This window comes from Crinia signifera, chromosome 3 (genome assembly GCF_055691185.1).
Source record: "Crinia signifera chromosome 3, ASM5569118v1, whole genome shotgun sequence".
NCBI classification, from domain to species: Eukaryota; Metazoa; Chordata; class Amphibia; order Anura; family Myobatrachidae; genus Crinia; species Crinia signifera.
In genome coordinates, this window is record NC_139219.1 from 304705268 (window position 1) to 304726185 (window position 20918).

The 20918-nt window shown below is 44.5% G+C and overlaps 1 protein-coding gene across 1 annotated transcript in view; it reads right to left on the reverse strand.

Moving 5' to 3' along the window:
- The window catches only part of NBAS (NBAS subunit of NRZ tethering complex), a 540465-nt gene that overhangs the window by 273715 nt on the left and 245832 nt on the right, over positions 1-20918 (reverse strand). The window contains exons 36-38 of the mRNA XM_083178566.1: positions 19515-19682; positions 16389-16499; positions 10865-10988 (exon numbers count right to left, since the gene is read on the reverse strand). Of these exons, the coding sequence (XP_083034692.1) occupies positions 10865-10988; positions 16389-16499; positions 19515-19682 (403 nt within the window). The remainder of the gene's footprint in view (positions 1-10864; positions 10989-16388; positions 16500-19514; positions 19683-20918) is intronic.

A 20918-nucleotide genomic window follows, 5' to 3' on the forward strand; every position in this document is an offset into this window, starting at 1 on the left:
TTAATACATCCGCCCACCCCCTCAACCCCCTTGATTATACCACTGCACTGCGTCAGTTGTAATATGATATCTTGTGAGTCCGTTAGAACACTGGTTTAGCTGCTCAAGGCATGCCAGCGGATGGGAAATTCCTTTTTTTGAACTAAGGTAACACCTGCGTAACGGAATACTTCATTGCGGCACCACGAGTGCTCAATGACCATAACCAGTGCAGTCTGGCCAGAATTGCCGATGGGAACAGGCAAATGACACTGGCTAAATTCATATCCACATTCCATGCAGGAATTACCAGTTGCATATCAAGAAGGTTCTTTAGCGTCCATGTGACATGGGAATAAAAGACTCATCAGTGTGCCCCCTGCTACCTCTACGACACCAGACATAGTGAATCACCTGGGCTATTGGCATTGCTAATTGGACCATGGAGTACTACTGGTAAGATCCAGTGTGGCGCAGTCAACATGAAGTCATGAACCCCAGTTGTCAATAAAGCACCATGCAGGCTGCTGGTGGTTCCACAATGGTGTATGAGGTATGAGTTGTGTCCGCTGCTCTGCCTAAACACATCATTGACCAGTAACCTCTATGTTACAGACTTCATGTACCCACAACCAGGGCTATTTTTCAGCAGGCTCCAGCAGGAACTGTGGCCCTTATTCTAGTTCACTCTGACAAAATATTTCTTGGATGGACAAAACCATGTGCACTGCAGGTGAGGCAGGTGTTACTTGTGCAGAGATAATTAGATTTGGGTGGGGTTGTACACCTGCCTCACCTGCAGTGCACATGGTTTTGTCCATCTAAGAAATATTTTGTCAGAAAGAGTGAACTAGAATAAGGGCCTCAGTTCCTGCTGGAGCCAGCTGAAAAATAGCCCTGTCCACAACAATATGGAATATTCCAGCAGGATAATGCACCGTGCCATTGGTGGAGAGTTCTGATGAATTGTGTACCATCCACAGTTACTCGACATGAACCCAATCGTCCATTTATGGGACTTGTTGGCGAGGTCCATTTTCACTCAAGGTCATGCTTACAAATATCAAGGGGAAGCTATGCAGATAACATGGGCCAACTTATGCTGACATCTTTCCAGAAGTCTACCATTTATTTGTGGAATCAATGCCATATCCTACGCACCTCTTCTATGACTTTCTGCCACCCCTTCCCAACAAGACAAGAAGAACTAAGTGGTCACATTTTTACAAAGAGGGGGCAAATCCTCTTTCTTACAAGAGTGTCTCTACACGTGTTTAGGCAAATATGCGAGAGATGGGGAAAAATGTGTCTGCCTCATCTACAGTATAGAACATGTTTTGACAGATGGACACCAGCCTTCTAAGGGGCCACATCACTTGAAGGAGGGGAATACGCGTTTCCCAATGTAAGCATGGCACATCTCTAACCCAAGTATCAAAAGTTGTATTATATGAGGGGACTGTACATTTCTTAGGAGTGGGCAAGTTCTGTTTACTTACTTGCAATGAGGTACGAAGTACGCTATATACAGATAGAGCCATCCTCATCCAGCCCTTTAATAGGACTAAGGGAGCCAGCTGTCAGACTTCATCCTAATGTATGCTAATCCCCTACTGTATTGTTCTATGTATTGTATTGCAGCTGAGAACAATAGGCCTTGGTGAGCCATGGCTAGCCAGAGATGGCTAGTTGAAGAGGGTCAACAGAGCAGTGAATAAATTACATTAAAAAAATCGCATCGCACGGCACTAAAATGGCCCATGAGATGCAATGCGATGCAATTTTACTACGAAGCATAGTGCTGTCTGGAAACATATGACTGATACATAGACTGTGAGATGACTCCCTGGGGCCCATGGGAATAATAAACCAAGCTCTGATTAATGAAAATAAATATTAGCAATTCCATTATTAACAACACTGCAGCTGTAAATAATAATGCTAAAGCAGCAAAACAAATTAAGAACGATTTATCAGCACATAGCAGAATGACAAAAACCACATCATCTCTACAAGCTGCTATGGCATATTTCATCTTCCTAGAAATGAAGTCACACAACAGGGAATGGGGGCCAAAAAGTAAAAATCCCTGTGTATACACACTATTATATCAAGTATGGATTTATATGGGGGTAACAATCTTTGGACATCTCACTCAAAGGCCTTTATTCAGATCTGATCGCAGTACAAATTTGTTTGGAAAATGGTCAAAACCATGTGCACTGCAGGTGGGGCAGATGTAACATGTGCAGAGAGAGTTAGATTTGTGTGAGCTATATTTTGTTTCTGTTCAGGGTAAATACTGGCTGCATTATTTCTACACTGCAATTTAGATTTCAGTTTCAACACACCCCACCCAAATGTAACTCTCTGCACACCTGCAGTGCACATGGTTTTGCCCATTTTCCAAACAAATTTGTACTGCGATCAGATCTGAATAAAGGGCCAAAGTTGGGTCTTTACCTTCTGGTGATGTCAGAAGCCAGCACCTCAAAACTAACAAAACACCCCCAAATTTTCCTCCCACAGCCCATACAGAGGAATAGGAAAAGTAATGTTATTCGGTATTGGGCTACCAAAATTCTCGGTGAAGTACATAAGCAAACATTGCAGAGGATTTCCTTCCCCCTCCTTTGTTTCCTCACTGGTTCCCCCATTGTTGCCTTATAAGCTCTGTTCTTTAATATTAATGCCAATTCAGGACATTAGAGGTGCCCACTATCATCTAGTCTCCCTGCATGTTAAACACCCCTTCAAGACACACCATGCTGTGGTCTTTTTGTGCAACTTTTTTCATTAAAATGAGATAATTGCAAAACAACAGGACACACAAGCAGCATTTGCTGATTAAAATGGTGTGCAGCATTTATATATTCTATGTGTGACTGCGGGAGTATCTGCATACAAAATACTATGCTACTGTGTGTTCTTAGAGGTAGCATTTCGTATGCAGATACAGGTGCAGTTGCTCACAGAATAGGCATGCAGAATATAATTTTAATCAGCAGAAGCTGCTTGCACATCCCTAGCTGAGTTGCACAGGACCAGTCAGCTTTCGCACTCAGGCATCTACTGCTGTGTGGCATATTGTGCAGAGATGTACAGTATAAGGACACATCTGCCACACTGCTCGATGTAGAACATACTGTAGGTCCATGTTTACATAATGGAAGTGTTCTGCCCAATTAAGTTTTTGGTTGACAATATTGACATGTGGACCCCTATTCGTATAGCGCTTTCGCTGGCCACATGTTGCTACTGCTGCACTCGGCACACTACTGTTCCCATTCAGAGTCCGCGTGGATGGCAGAGCATAAAAAAGTTAAAAAAATTGCAAAAACAAAAAAACTCATGTCGATCTTTCCACGTGTCAACCATTATTATGTTGACATTTTGCTTGTATCGGCATTCTGTAGTAGTACATGCCGACCTTTTAGTATTGACCTATTAACGGTCTACCTAGACACGGTCTGTGAGCCATCTGGATACTGAAGAACAGAATTCTACTCCTGCAGCTCGTTACCTATAGTGATTACTATGCGATCTGTGAAACACATTAGGGGGAAATTCTCTATGCAAGAAATGCAGTAAAAACCCCGTTATCTGGGTTTTTACCACATTTTGGGATGCTGTAAGCATCCCCCGCCGGGTTAACGAGGCGGGGGGCATCGCCAGAAAAATCTGGCGATGCCCCATAGAAGCCAATGGGCTTCTACAGCATCCCACCGCCGCCCAGCAACGACCCCCGCCGCCCCGCACGGACTCCCGCCGCCCCGCATTGCCCCCTCCTCCCTTACCTGTGTCCGGGCAGCGCAGTGCTGCCCGGTCCTTTGACCTCCTCCCTGCACTGATCCTCTTCCGGGTGCAGGGAGGAGGAGAGCCCGATGCAGCAGCAGCGCCAGGTGTGGGAGGGAGGGGGGAGCCGCTGGGACCCGGCGACTCTCACCGCAAAGGACAGCTCTTAACGCAAGAGCTGTCCTTTGCTATCATTATCGCATATGTTAGAACATATGCGATAATTATAAATCCGATGGGCGGCGAAGGGGGGCGGAGATTCTTAGAGAATCTCCCCCTATGTCAGAAGAAAAACATTGCTAGAATTATTGCGCCTGTGTCAGTAACAACAGATAAAGATGTTCTGCCGCAGCTGACTGGTCCCCGCAGGCACTTTGGATCTGTTGTTAGGGTCACATGATTTGTAGGTCACCTTTGGGCAGGATACTTATTGGTTCCAGCTGTTTTAAATAGCAGCCCTCAACAATTGCTGGTTATAGTGCTTACCTGCTAGCGTTCCTGCACTCAGTCTTTATTCTGATGACAGTTTGGGATCCCCAGTGGTGCCCTTCTACTCTGTCTTTTTGGCCACTAGGACCCACCTGCTGTTTTGACTTCTACAGTACTCTGCCTTGTCTGGGCTGACCTCCTCATGTGATCCTGTTTGCCGTAGAGACAATGCTCCTATTTGTTCACAATCTGCAGTATGCTTTTACTCCATTTTCATGTTGCTTGCTGCACACTGCCAGTTTTCACCTGTTACACCTACATCACCAGCAACTTTTATTGATGCAGATGAACTGTCTTACTGGTTACCTTTGGGTACCACAAAATGCTATGTTATGCTGTTCACCAGGAAAACACTAACGTTCAATTTCTTATGCAGATACAGCGGCAGTCACACGCTGAATACAGATATTGCTTTGATCAGCAAAAGATGCTGGTGCATCCCAATCACCCCATTTTAACCAAATAAGATGATATTTAATAGAAAAAGTCGAAAAAACCTGCATTGCATGAAGGACTGCTGTATGTGGACACATCTGTAGGTAAATTGATTGGTAATACTGAATTCTCTGGCACATTAAATGAATGTGGAAAGACCACCTACAGCATCGTCTATACAGCGTCACAGTGATCTGTACAGCGGGCAGTGAGATTTCACACTCGTCGAGCACGAGGAGGGGAGGGGGTTGCAGTAGGCGGAATGCCCCTCGTATATATAGGCATCCACATAAAAACGCTGGGCTTTTCTTTGCCAGCGCAGGGATGGTGATAGCTGCCCGGGGCGGGTGGCTGCTGTCACAAAAAAGGGGCGGGCACTGAAGACATGTGACAGCAGCCTCCCGTCTTCAGTGCCCGCCCCCTTTTCTTTAGCGATCTGCATGCATAATAAAAGTCCATCTAAACTGACCTTAATTAGCGAACGGAAGAAAAATCATTCGATGATTGGTGACCATCGAAAAAAAAATTCAGCCGGGCGGCCGCATGTGACGGAGCATATTTGCCTATACATCCACCTCACATGGTAGCGCAGCCTAGTGAACAGGAGTGAATCAGACCGTGTGTGTGTGATACAGTGCCGTAGCAGGTACTGATGTGCTATAGAACACATAATAATGGTAACAACCTCCCGGTGCAGTCGCGGCAGCAGGCCCCCTGTAGAACGCGCGACTCCTGGGGTACACACTGAACGGATCACATCTACTTGCAGACAAGTTCTCTGCCCCGAGCTTATTTTTAATAGGTAAGAAACTGTCAGGATCTAAGTCACTTCATTAAACCTCTGTGCCGCATTAATATGCCACGGCACTCACTCATCCGCTAGGATTAGGAAGCCAGCTTAGCTCCAGGCAGTACTGGGAACGAAAACAAAAAAAGAGCACCCGGACCACTGGCATTATCGCTGCTTTATTAAAGCTTCATTTCAACATGACACATTAGTGGGATCCGATATATTTATCTGGTGCTCCAGTCTGCTGGTGCCTGACCCAGCACAAATGTGGCAGCACCTTCCGCATACTCCAGGTCTCAGACGCTCTACCGGCTGTGCCTCAGCTGGAGGAAAACCATAATCAGAGAAGTGGATGAGCAGGGAGAGAGGATGCAATGTATGCCGATGGGGGTTATCTGTCTGGGAGGGTGTCAGATGTCACAGCTATCACCTGGGAGAGATTACAGGGACGGGTAAAAACCGTAAAGGCCCGGACCATACGGGGAAGTTTTTGGGGTGCCACACCCTGCACCTAGATATAGCGCTAGGGACCCCCAATATACAGAGAAGCCTTGATGCGGCTTGGGGGCATGTCATACACCTGCGCAGGTATATGTAACCAATATCTCTGAATTCTATTATCATGTAGTGTTCAAGATTGGTTGCTAAAACTATTCAGTGTGCCGGGGGAACCAATGTCTTGTTACTGACTAAGTATTAACCCCTCCCTTGCATGCACCTGAAAAGTTTTACTGAACTAATTTGAGCATCTACCACTAACTGTATGTATGTTGTGAGAGGCAGAGAGGAGCCTGTATTGGGCGGAGATGCAGGTCCTGATATGCCACATGGAGTAGTCTGGGGTTGCTCCAAGGTAGGTAGCTCTTAGTTCAGATATACCAAGTAAGGAGCCATTATCATGTGTCTCCTTGCTGACTAATTGTAGACCCAATTTAGGGTAACAGTGGTGTGGGGTGCGGTGCCCCTGGACTGGTTGGGCTGGGTGGCTTTAGTGCGGCATGCCCTTACATTCTATTAACACTTTTCCCTCACTAACACTATCTATCTCTCATTTTAATTACATTTCATTTATCTCTCTCCTTATTTATAGCTTCGGCTTCCTATCACTAATTATTAACACTTAGTATATCACTGGCATGCCGCGCTGGGCCTCCTAGCTTATGATAGTTTTTGGGGTGCCACACCCTGCACCTAGATATAGCGCTAGGGACCCCCAATAAACAGATAAGCCTTGACGCGGCTTGGGGGCATATCATACACATGCGCAGGTATATGTAACCAATATCTCTGAATTCTATTATCATGTAGTGTTCAAGATTGGTTGCTAAAACTATTCAGTGTGCCGGGGGAACCAATGTCTTGTTACTTACTAAGTATTAACCCCTCCCTTGCATGCACCTGAAAAGTTTTACTGAACTAATTTGAGCATCTACCACTATCTGTATGTCCATACAGGGAAGCGGTTATCTCTACCTTCCTGGGGACAGCTGTCATAGATGCCATTTCCATTTGAGCCAATCACCATGCTGTAATCGGCATCTGGGATGGATGACCCGAGTAACCAATCCCGTTGCAGCACACCCAGGCTCTTCCTGATACCCGGGAAGGATTCCTGGAAGACTGGCCTGGGATGGGCCAATTCCATGTGTTCATGTGCAAAAGTGCTATAAATTAATACACTTTGGCCCTCATTCTGGTTCACTCGCAAAGGCAAATTCCTTCTCAAATGGACAAAACCATGTGCACTGCAGGTGGGGCAGATGTAGCATGTGCAGAGAGAATTAGATTTGGGTGAGTTATTTTGTTTCTGTGCAGGGAAAATACTTACTGCTTTATTTTTACGCTGCAATATAGATCTCACTTTGAAGTAAAACCCCACCCAAATCAAATTATCTGCACAAGTAACATCTGCCCCACCTGCAGTGCACATGGTTTTGTCCATTTGAGAAGGAATTTGCCTTTGCGAGTGAACCAGAATAAGGGCCTTTACCTGCAAGCTTTGTGCACTATTACTAGGCGTTTGTCAGGCATGGCATAAAAGGGTCACAGATATGAAAATTAGATAATGACATGGCGCATTATTACACTGACAGAGGTAATTACCTATATTACCCATAAGACTCTGCTTGATCCTTCACTACCCTGTCCATGCGAGTATAACTGGGCATGCCAGTAGACTATGCCCGAGCACCTTTATACTGTAGGTCCATGGGTCATATTCTATGCCACCCCAGGATGCTCCTATTTTGGAGATAGTCACTTTGTGGGTGCTCGTAACAGATGCTGATTATTTTGCCGGGTGCAGCCTGACCCCAATTCACACAACCAGCAAATTACCAGTTAAAAGCTTTTCAACCCGGGAATTTGCTGAAAAACCTGGGTTTTTCTGTGGTGTGAAAGGGTCAAAACGGGTCTTAAATCCCGGCACGCAGACCCTGGTCAAGAGCAGGGTGTGGGTGCAGGGATTTAAGACCTGTGTTGACATGCATTGGGTCAACCTCTGAAGGTCAACACCTGAAATAGGTGGACATGGCTAAGGTTGACACAAGCATTAGGACAACAATGGGAAGGTAAATACTCAAAATGTCAACATGAGATTTTCATATATAATTTTATTTTTTTTAGCTGACAGGCGGTATTTCATGTCCTACCATCCACTACGGCCTGGGAGAGAGACCAAAATAGTGTTCCCTGCCGGAAGCATTGCAAGCAACACCATTGAAAGCAGTATCTGACAAAGCAGATCCATTTTTAAAACAAGTCAAATCAGTTTTGACGGAACTGGCCGTGGATTGTCGTATTCACAGCTATTTTTTTGACAATCCGCGGCCGCTTTCGCCGATCCGTCGACGGTCAGAACATTGAATTCCGTCAGTCAGAACACTGAATTCCGGCTGTTGAGTAATTGAGAACATTCGGATGGAACGACCCGGGATTCCAACAGTCGGAACGTTCCAACAGTTAGAATCCCGGATTGAATACCCTCATATAAAGTACCAGCCAACCAGCTCTTGTAATTTTTTAAACACAGCCTATAACATGGCAGCTGATTGGTTGGTACTTTATTTCCAACTGCTTTATCGCTCAGCAAGGCTAAAGGTGCCCGTACAATAGTAAGACTTATCTGCAGATCTGGCTGGTTGGAACAAAAACATGGTTATGGATGAGTGACAGTTTGTCAGTTTTCCAGCATTTCCAAGCAAATGGTCAACTGTCATTTGCTCTCATCCATAACCAGGTTTTTGTTGAATGGATAGACCGTCATACCCTGATTTATTCTGACGGTACTTTCCTTACTTTGGGAGGACTAACGTAATATAACTGCTGCAGATGCCTCCTATACAAACATATCAGCAATTAATTCTTGGTTAATTTAACTTTTTTCCTAATTTCACATGCTGTACGATTATTACTTGTGGCAGTGAAGGTGTTAAACCCACAGGACACAGGATTACAGAGATAACAGCACGGATGATGTCGCCCCAATGTTAGAGTCTTGGATCTGCCTCATTTATTCACAGATTGTTTCTGCCCATTTGTCACGTTGATGCAGCAGGTAGACGCAGGTCCGCGACCGTCCCTACACGGGAAATGAGACAGAGGAGCATCTGGTAGGAGCACTTCACCAAATGTCAGGAATGACGTAACGTATCCGAGCGTGACCCTCTGGCGGAGCGCAGAGCAGTCAGCTGCAGGTGATGTGGGATTTATTTGATATGAGTCATAACCTTGGAACATAATAGCAAAGACATTTGGAAGGTCTGTAAGAAGTTTGTTTACACATTGCAGAAGGCGACTAATACACGCACTGCATGAAATTGCCGGCAAGGCTTACAGCCCGAGAGGGTAAACGCGATGGTTATTATGATAATGAGGAGAGTGAATAATAAAAAGCCTTTTATTATCACAGCTAGGGGAAGTTCAAATGATTTGATCCATGTTAGCGGACCGGGCTGCAGATGAGTCTAGCAACACAGTTATCACTTTTCCCGACGGCCTTGTTATATTTCACCGACCGACTTCATACGAGTTTTTAATTAAATACTATGCTGATTATACCTAACTGTTTTTCTTTACTGAGCTTTGGAAAAAAGAGAAATCGAAAATACCAAAAAAATGGATTATACAATCGTAGCGGAAAACGGCAGGTTCCCATCCACAAACGGCGGTTTCCTGTCGGTCCAGGGAACGGAGAAAAAAAGTCATTGCTGATTTTTGCCGCTCTTAGGCCTCGCTCTTGCGGGCTACGATCCACCCGCATTGGTGGTCATACGAAAATCGATCGCCTTGTGGATTTGCACGACAGTTCTGAATAACTCCATCAGCTCTTAGAGAACCTCCTTAACACAAGCAGTATTACCCTTAAAATTACAGCGAATGATCCTGACTTAAGGGGCTGCCATTTTCAATTCATTTCAATGGTCCTTTCATTTCAGTGGGGCTTCAAGCATAAACTGGAAATCTCAGTTAAAACAGTGGGCCATGGCAATGCATGAGAAAAACTGCTCCCCTTTAGCTCCAGATGGGTATGGATCATTGGGTCTACACAATGATGGTTGATATACATAAAGGTCGACAACAAAAGGACGACAGGGCTTAGTCAACACATGAAAAGGTCGACATGGCTAAGGACCACAGGGTCGACACAAGCATTAGGTCAACAATGGGAAGGTCAACAGTCAATGTTGACCTTTTGACTGTCGACAGTATGTTGTCAACCTAGGCCATGTTGGCATTTAGTGGTCCATCTTCATAGTGTAGACCTAGTGACCGTATTCCTTCAAGATGTAGTCACAAACATGAGGATGTGCACAGTACCCCCCCAGTGCCTGTCACCTGTACGCTAAAACCCAGTTAGGTGCCTGCACAATTGCACTGCATTAGCACAGCCAGCACCCCAGTAAAAAGGGCCTTTATTTTGTCTGACTGGCAGCGCCAAGAAAGTAATCTACATGTCGCTGACATTTTACACATAGGCATTTTGCTTCAACGCAGTTGTACATATTGTATGGCTCATAATGGCACACAATGATGAATTAAGAAGCGAACCTAGAACATGTAGTAAACATAGGGACAGAATCAGCGTAAGATCGGCTTGGGTGAAACCTGAACGGGAAAATGAAAGATACAAAGGCTCTGAAGCCAAATGAAAGAAACCTGTAGAAACGCTGTCTATGTTCTCCCCGTCAACGGAGTGAAACGGAGAAAGCGGACGAGTGAGATCACTTGTTTAAATGCATGTGTCAATGTGTTTGCGGGGGCAAGGGGAGAGCCATCAGTATCTCTGTCTCCTAGCATTACTCTAGCCTTATCAGACAAACACACTGCTTCTATCTGTATGCACTCCCAATGTGCATTGTGCGCTGTGACCCGTACCTTCTGTCGCAGGGAACAGGATATCCCCCTCGCTCTTCGTTTCAGCTAATTTTCCTGTCCTCAGGAGAACTTCGGCAAAGCTTTCCAGGGAACTCTGCTGGTACGTCCCATATGTGGCTTCATTCTGACATGGCAAGACAGAGGAGAAGGTTAGTGCCCACGGAAGCCACCGACTATTCTACAGCTAAGTGCACTTATTGTATATCTATTTAATATGCGTTATGAAGTCCGCTCTTTCGGCTTGTGTATTCCCTCCCGCGGCCTACACTAAACACATGACCTATTTATTGTTATCGAAGTTCTTCAGCCATGAATTCTTAATGCGCCACACACACTAAGCGATCTTACAAACTAAGTTGCTAACTGTGGCCCTTCTGTGGCGATATCGTTTGTAATATTATCCAATATCGTTAACGATGTGCGCATCCGTGTGTTGTTAACGATGTCCTCCATCTGTACATGCAGCTCAATATGGACTAGCTTGACACCGACTGCATGTACGGAGCGAGGACACGATGATGTCACTGAATGACATCACTGAGTGTGTATGCACTAGATCAGTGGTAGCCAACCCTAGCCCTCGAGAGCTACCAACAGTTCACATTTTCCAGACAACCTAGCTGCTGCACATCTGCACTCATTAATCACTGACACATTTTAAAAGATACACAGATGGAGCTAATTAGTCACTTGTGATTCTGTGAGGAGACCTGCAAAACATGCACTGTTGGTAGCTCTTGAGGACTACCGGCTACCCCAGCACTAGATCATTCGCCTGGGAGTTGAAGGGAAACCTTGGACAATATTGTTCGTATGCCACTGTGTCCAATACAGAGAGCTCAGAAGACTTGTGCCTTATAGCAAGTTAACAAGAGACAACAGCTCTGCTCAATGTACTAAATACAAGGCTAGTGGGCCCCAGTGACTGGGATCCCCATCACTGCCTCTAATGTCAGGTTTCAGGCAGTGCTATCAAATTATACATTCCACTAGGGTCAGATACTGTACGTACTGGAGCAGGGACATAGATGAGAAGACCGTGCACTGTAGTATCCGTATTGTTTGCAGGCTATGGGGTAGATGTGTGAAGCAGTGAAGAGTGGAAAGGCCCATGGGAACCAATCAGCTGCTGTGCATTCTTTAAATTATACATTTGGCTAAAGGTCACTTAAGAGCTGATTGGTTGCCACTTCTACATGGTTTTCACTGCTTCCTACTTCTCCCAATGGGGCAGATGTATTAAGCCTGGCAAAGAGATAAACTGGAGATAAAGTGGAAGAAGAACCAGCCAATCAACTCCCAACTGTCATATTTCAAATACAGCTGATTGGCTGGTGCGTTATCTCCTTCCACTTTATCTCCAGTTTCTCTCTTCTCCAGGATTAATACATCTGGCCCTTTATGTTTTATAAACTGTTTTTTTTTTTCATGCCTCTGTGGTATGGGCTCTCAATGTCCTAGTTCCTTGTTCTTCGAATTGTATTTTATTCGTTTTTTGGGGATTTCAATTTTATTTAAAAGAGATTATTTTACATGTAGTCACTTATGGAAACAAGTAAAAAAAACTAAATAAAAAAAATGAACAACTGTTAGCAACCACGAATACTATGTCATGGATCATGAAGATTGGCATCGTTGTCTACATTTCGAAGGGTTATTGTACTCTGTTATCAGTCTGGTAGTATTTAAAAGGCACCCAGTAGCAATCTTCAATAGGCTTATTGAGAGGAAGTTTATCTACACAAGAACAAATGCTCCAAACTACGTATCTGAAACACCATCAGCTCCGATAATCTGCTGAAACACTACAGACATGAAAGTCATCAGCTGGGGACTTTAATATACTGCAAAATGCGGCTTTCTGTGGGAACAGTGATCCCTATGGTACGTGAGCCTGCCTGCTTGCCGACAGATTAGCAAAATGTAAATATCTAATGATTCTAAAATAAAGATCTATAATACACGGGGCATATTTTTCTGCTTCTAGGAGTATGACACTTGCACAGCTGTGATTGTGCAACAGTGGTCATCAAAGGGATCAACAGGTTTTAGTTTCAAAAACTGGAAATTCCATTCCTTCTTTATAAACCTCTAAATCACAGGTTCTCACACCTGTTGGGTGACCTGGAAAATGTGAACTGTGTGGGGCACTGAGGACCGAATTTGAGAACTACTGGTCTAAATTACCAAAACACCATAGGCATATTCAAGGGGTATGGGGCACCATACTCAGTGATGTCCTGTATATTACTCAGTGATGTCCTGTATATCACTCAGTGATGTCCTGTATATCACTCAGTGATGTCCTGTATATTACTCAGTGATGTCCTGCATATTACTCAGTGATGTCCTGTATATTACTCAGTGATGTCCTGTATATTACTCAGTGATGTCCTGTATATTACTCAGTGATGTCCTGCATATTACTCAGTGATGTCCTGCATATTACTCAGTGATGTCCTGCATATTACTCAGTGATGTCCTGTATATCACTCAGTGATGTCCTGTATATTACTCAGTGATGTCCTGTATATCACTCAGTGATGTCCTGTATATTACTCAGTGATGTCCTGTATATCACTCAGTGATGTCCTGTATATCACTCAGTGATGTCCTGTATATCACTCAGTGATGTCCTGTATGTTACTCAGTGATGTCCTGTATGTTACTCAGTGATGTCCTGTATATTACTCAGTGATGTCCTGTATATTACTCTGTGATGTCCCGTATATTACTCAGTGATGTCCTGTATATCACTCAGTGATGTCCTGTATATTACTCAGTGATGTCCTGTATATTACTCAGTGATGTCCTGTATATTACTCAGTGATGTCCTGTATATTACTCAGTGATGTCCTGCATATTACTCAGTGATGTCCTGCATATTACTCAGTGATGTCCTGCATATTACTCAGTGATGTCCTGTATATCACTCAGTGATGTCCTGTATATTACTCAGTGATGTCCTGTATATCACTCAGTGATGTCCTGTATATTACTCAGTGATGTCCTGTATATCACTCAGTGATGTCCTGTATATCACTCAGTGATGTCCTGTATATCACTCAGTGATGTCCTGTATGTTACTCAGTGATGTCCTGTATGTTACTCAGTGATGTCCTGTATGTTACTCAGTGATGTCCTGTATGTCACTCAGTGATGTCCTGTATATCACTCAGTGATGTCCTGTATGTCACTCAGTGATGTCCTGTATATCACTCAGTGATGTCCTGTATATCACTCAGTGATGTCCTGTATATTACTCAGTGATGTCCTGTATATCACTCAGTGATGTCCTGTATATCACTCAGTGATGTCCTGTATATCACTCAGTGATGTCCTGTATGTTACTCAGTGATGTCCTGTATGTTACTCAGTGATGTCCTGTATGTTACTCAGTGATGTCCTGTATGTCACTCAGTGATGTCCTGTATATCACTCAGTGATGTCCTGTATATCACTCAGTGATGTCCTGTAGGTGACATGAGAGAGGGGTGACTGGGAGAGATAGTGAGTGATGGAGAAACAGTGGGTGACAGGGAGAGGGTAATGGAGAGAGGCAGCAGGTGACACCAGAGGTAGGCAGTGGGTGACAGAGTATGATGGGTAGAGGCCTGTAGGTGACATGAGAGAGGGGTGACTGGGAGACTTAGGGCAGTATTCAATGAAGATATTCTCCGTGCATGGCGAGCATTTTTTTTTGCTCGCCGTGCACTCTCCGTGTTCCGGAGGGCTCGCTGCCTCTCCTGCTCCCACTATTCAATGTTTTTAAGACTCGCCGCCACTCGCGGCGAGTCTTAACCCCTGCAGCGGACGAGCGTCCGCGGCAGGGAGCTGACAGGGACGTGGCATCCAGGGAGATTAAAGTCTCCCTGGATGCCACAGAACATATGTGAGGGTAGGGGGCCCCCCTGGGACCCAGGCAGCACAGGCTGCCCCCCCCTATAGCCAGCGGGGGACCCAGTATTCACTGTACCCGAACGTGCATACGGGTGCAGTGAATATATGAATATCTAATGAGCGGCTCGAGCGCTCCGGCCCCCTGCTGGCTGCACTGTGTAAAAAAAAAAAAAAAAAAAAATTAAAAAAAATATTTTTTTTTAAATTAAATATATATTCATGTGCTATAAGCACATGAATAAAAATCACATGCCCCTTCACAGAAAAAAATTCCTGATTTTTTGACACCAAAATTAAATACAAAAGCCTTTTAGATTAAAAGTTCACATTCCAGCTCTCCATCAAAAGATGGAGAATTTCTACACGGAGAGAGACGGCGAAAATCAGTTAGAAAGACGGAGAACATTTCACATTGAATAGGCTTGCTCGCTTTTGGAGAGCAAAATGCTCCGTCCAAGGCGAAAAAAGCACAAATTCTCCACAAAAGACGGAGAACTTTTCTCATTGAATACTGCCCATAGTGAGTGATGGAGAAACAGTGGGTGACAGGGAGAGGGTGATGGAGAGAGGCAGCAGGTGACACCAGAGGTAGGCAGTGGGTGACAGAGTATGATGGGTAGAGGCCTGTAGGTGACATGAGAGAGGGGTGACTGGGAGAGATAGAGAGTGATGGGAAGAACCAGTGGGTGACAGGAAGGGGTGATGGGAAGAAGCAGTGGGTGACATGAAGTGGGTGAAGGGAAAAGGCAGAGTGTGACAGGGAGAGGCTGCGTGTAACACCAGAGGTAGGCAGTGGGTGACAGAGTATGATGGGCAGAGAGGCCTGTAGCTAACATGAGAGAGGGGTGACTGGGAGAGATAGCAAGTGATGTTGAAGCAGTGGGCGACAGGGAGAGGGTGATGGGGAGAAGCAGTGGGTGACAGGAAATAAGTGAAGGGAAAAGGCAGAGTGTGACAGGGAGAGGCTGTGTGTGACACCAGAGAAAGGCAGTGGGTGACAGAGTATGATGGGCAGAGAGGCCTGTAGGTGACATGAGACAGAGAGAGACATTGGGAAATGGAAGCCGTTGTAGTACATTGCTGAAGTAAACTGTGAAGCACCATAGGATAACTTTATCCTCATCTGAACCTAAAAAAATACATTACCCGGGCATACGCATCTTCAGAAAAGGCCTTAGGAGTACTTTATAAGTTGTACACAAATAGATTTCCTACCTAGATGATACTTTCTGTACTTCAACATTCAACTATAAGTTTTTGGATAGAGACTTATTTATAGGTAAGTAATTAGAGTCTGCATCTTCCGAGAGGTTGGTCGGCTCTTCCATAATAAAGTGCTCTTTACAGAATGATGCAGGGAGGTCTCAATGTCCGACTATGCCTTGAAAATTCAATACTCAAAAGCCAATCTTAAAACAGCAGCATAATGCGGAAGGTAAATAAGAAACCGATCTTAAACTCTATAACCTTTTAAAAAGGAGCACATTAGATAAATATCAGTAATGTTCAGTTAACAAGAAACCTAATTAATCCTCGAGATCCACTTGAAGACGTTTAATTAAGTTATATAAATCAAGAGCAATAAAGGCTTTGCCTTACTTTGTTCAACAGAGAATATACTTACATCAGCGATAAAGGGATTGATTAAGGACTCGTAAAACGCATGGCAGCCTAGGTGAGCAGCGGCTGCGCTGGATGTCCTGCCGGTCTTTGATGCGCCACCTTGTTCCGGAGCCTGGACAAGAGAAAAACAAGATTACGAGGGGTTAAAGCGTCTGTTTTCTCTGTCAAAACTAAAAGAAAATGAACTTTAATTTAAAAATAAGGTCAGATTGTATTGATGCGGGAATAGACCGGTATAGAAATGGTAGGTTAGCGAGCTGGCAGCTACAATGTGGAGCTTAAAGTGTTGAGGGAAAAGTCTAAAGGCTTCATTGCCCAAATGTATACATAGGCCAGTCCAGTTGTGGCGGAAGGCCCTTCGGGAGATTGTTAGTAAATGTCCTTGGAAAAAAACACTTCCTGGAGAAATTATGTGTGTGTGTTCATTGCTGGGCATGTGGTGTTAATCTTGGAATTTCTAAGTTTTCCTTTCCATGACCGTAGAATCAATTTTATAATGGAGTGTCTCCATTGCAATTAGCAGTTCTACCTCCATTACTACAGACTGCAGCTTTCAGCCACTGGGGTAGGGTGTGTGTGTGTGTGTGTGTGTGTGTGTGTGTGTGCACCTGTATTTCAATACTTTTAGGGACACAGATGGGATAGCACGCCAACACTGGCGAGACATTCAACATTGTAGGGACCTAAAATTAGGTCTCCACGAGTCCCAACTACCCAGCATCAAAATCAGGGATGTCCCAGACAATCCTGTTTACCAGACCATATTGTGTGTACAGTATGTGTGTGCAATGTAGATCGGGTGTTACAGCAAGAACATTTTTATTTTTAGGGGGGTCAAGCAGTTGTGCCAACTGGCAGGGTGCCCCCTGCTCGCTCTGTCCCTCTCATCGACTGCTCTGGTGGCTCTTCTCTGAATTTTTTGCATGAGCTGCAGTTGTTCCCGAGGGGACGTTGCATACCCCCTGCTCCCTCTGTCCTGCCTCCACCCCCCTTTGGCTGCACAGGGAGCTCTTCCCAGAAATTTGGCTCCGGGGGGGGGGGGGGTCCAAGGAGATATGACCAAAGCAGAGGGAACAGCTAAGTGCATATGCAGACAAATGAGAACTGTGGCTCATTTATTAGAAAAGTCATTAAATTAAATAAAACAAAACACATTGATATCACACAGGATGTAGGACATATTGTTATTAGAATTATAGGCTGCACAGGGAGCTCTTCCCAGAAATTTGGCGTGTGTGTGTGTGTTTGTGTGTGTGTTTGTGTGTGTGTGTGTGTGTGTGTGGTCCAAGGAGATATGACCAAAGCAGAGGGAACAGCTAAGTGCATATGCAGACAAATGAGAACTGTGGCTCATTTATTAGAAAAGTCATTAAATAAAATAAAATAAAACACATTGATATCACACAGGATGTAGGACATATTATTAGAATTACATTTAGTAGTTTTTTTGTTTTTGTTTAATGTATCACATATTTGACTGGCACACAATAAACAGGTATGTACAGTAACAGTACAATTATGTATCACGGGGAGCATGCTACAACACGAGGGAACAGAACAATGCTGCTGATCTCCTGTACAATAGATACATAGGAAAGGTTCACTGTTGCCCATAGCAACGCAATCTGCTGTGCAGAAATACCCTTTTCACATCGTAGTTGTAACCCAAGTTATTGCTGGGTGGAGGTGCAGTGCAAAAGCACCAAAGAAAATAGCAAGCAACCTGGCAATTCAACCCGGGTTAAAAGTAGTGTATAATGGGCGACCCGGCTTCAGTGTGAAAAGGTGTGACCTGAGTCTGGCCTGGGATTGCAATGTGAAAGGGGTATATGAGGTAAGCATGCCTTGCAATTAAAAAAGAAACCCCTGTATTTAGTAGGGTTGGGATCATTTGGTCTATTGCATTATGGTAGAAAGTCATTAGGTCGAATCCATTAGGTCGACATGCTAAAAGGTCGACATGATTCTAGGTCGACATGGGAAAAGGTCGACATGATTCTAGGTCGAAAGGTCATTAGTTCGACAGGTCATTAGTTCGACAAGGTCATTAGTTCGACATTGTCTATGTCAACATTCACAAGGTCGACATGGGGTTTTTCACAGTTTTTTTACCTGAATGTCAACACAGTCGACATGGACACAGTTTAAAGTGCACTGCATCCCCTCGCATCGCTCGCTGCGCTCGCTATGCGTCGGGCACGGTGCCTCGCTACGCTCGGCACACTATTTTATTCTCCCACCACGCCCTAGTGGATGGTAGGGCATGAAATACCGCCTGTCGGCACATGTTGGCTCAAAAAACAGTGAAAAACTCCATGTCGACCTTGTGAATGTCGACATAGACAATGTCGAACTAATGACCTTGTCGAACTAATGACCTGTCGAACTAATGACCTTTCGAACTAGAATCATGTCGACCTTTTCCCATGTCGACCTAGAGTCATGTCGACCTTTTAGCATGTCGACCTAATGGATTCGACCTAATGACTTTCTACCATAATGCAGTAGACCAAATGACCGCATCCCACTTAGTAACGGACGCTATCTGATTTTTTGCTAGATGCGGATGTCTTGTGTTACTTCTACTGTATATAACCATAAGCTAAGTTATATATAACGCTTGCCAATGATAGCGCCAGTTCTTACATTGGACTCTGTTTCCCTTCACTCTGGCTCTTACCCCAGAATAGGTATATTGTGGGGCAAAGAGTGAAGAAAGTGCCCCCCACCCCAACCCCAAACCCGATTCTACTGGATGCGGTGGTTTCAGGGGGATTATTGGTAGGAAAAAAACAATACTCCATTAAGTCAATCTATATCAATGGTTCTCAAACTCGGTCCTCAAGACCCCACACAGTTCACATTTTTGAGGTCACCCGACAGGTTCAATCATTACTAGCTGACAATTTAAAAGAACCACAGGTCGAGCTAATTATTTTACTTGATTCTGTGAGGAGACCTGCAAAACATGCACTGTGTGGGGTCCTGAGGACCGGCTTTGAGAACCTGTGATCTATATGATACAATACAAAATACAATAAGTCTCAACAGTAAAGTAACACAAGTGGTAAGGGCTATGTATCATGTACAGATGCTATAGAGTTAGAGAACACCACAAATTCCTTACATTCAGGGGACGGAGGAACGTTAGTGACTTTTTCCAGAACTGTCCGTCACTGACCGCATGCAGCACAGCCTTAGTGGTCAGGGTTGTGTTAGTGAGCACTTTCATTGTGGTGGCAGTCGTCCTGTGCAGCAGGTCCACAGACTGGGCAGGCGGGACCCTGGCATCACCCTGGAAATGTAACATCACACAACTTCATTATGTCTCCATAACATGCACACATGCATTTACTGTATTTACAGTACGTTCTATCAATGCTAATTGCTGGCTTATAGACAATGTCTACCAAATGTGTAAGAAGAGTAAAATAACACAACTTGGGGCCAGATGCACAAAGCTTCAAAAGTGATAAAATGGAGAGTGATAAACCATCAGCCAATCAGCTCCTGTCTGACATTTCCAAACATAGTCTGTAACATGGCAGGTAGGAGCTGATTGGCTGGCTGTTTATCCCTCTCCATTTCAGTAACAATGACAGCCTGATACTTCTGGACAGAAGAATTTCACAATAAAACATGGAGTGAAACGTTGACATGGTATCTGTGAGGGAGTGTGGGACGGAAGTTATTTACAGTAAATATAATTACCGCCAAGGGTGTATAATACTAGGAGCCGCTGATATGAGGTCCTGTCATCATTATTTGTTCTATGTTTCTATGTGGGGTTTGGTTTGCCATTGGGAGATACATGGGACTATTACATATGTTCCTGTGGTGTCCACAACTAACTACTGTAGTTCACCGGTTGTCAAACTCGGTCCTCAGGACCCCACACAGAATCACAAGTGAAATGTCGGTGCGTAATGAGTGCACGCACATGCTGGGTGACCTGGAAAATGTGAACTGTGTGGAGTCCGAGGACCGAGTACCCCTGAACTAGTTATAAGCCAAGGGACCACATATAGGAGCCGTTTCTGAGATGGGCAAAAAACTGAGAACCTCGTTAACGCCATGTTTCACTGCAGGTGGGGTGACTGATGCATATATGGGAGGGGCATGTCCAAACTGAAATTGAAATATGTGTTTAAGAATAAAGCTGGCCAGAATTTGTGTGCTGCATGCAAAAGCAGCCAGTATTTACCATGCATGCATGCAAAAAAAAAGGGCAGGGAATTGTAGGTTAGAGTACGGTATGAAGACAGAAAACTATACGATGGGCACACAGGCAGTGGAATAACCTCTTCTATTTCCTTGTCTCCAGGTAGGACAGGTGACATAATCTGAGAGGCGAGAATGTTAAAGGAGGGGATACTGCTTTTAAACAGGGGTCAGGAAAGGGATAATGAACATAATGGTCTTCGTATCAATGTTGATACCATTATACTGAGGTGTTACCCCTGTGTAAATCAAGTTCCCTTTCTCTCCTTTATGTTGCAGACTGTAAAGCTGTGTACACACGGTGCAATAT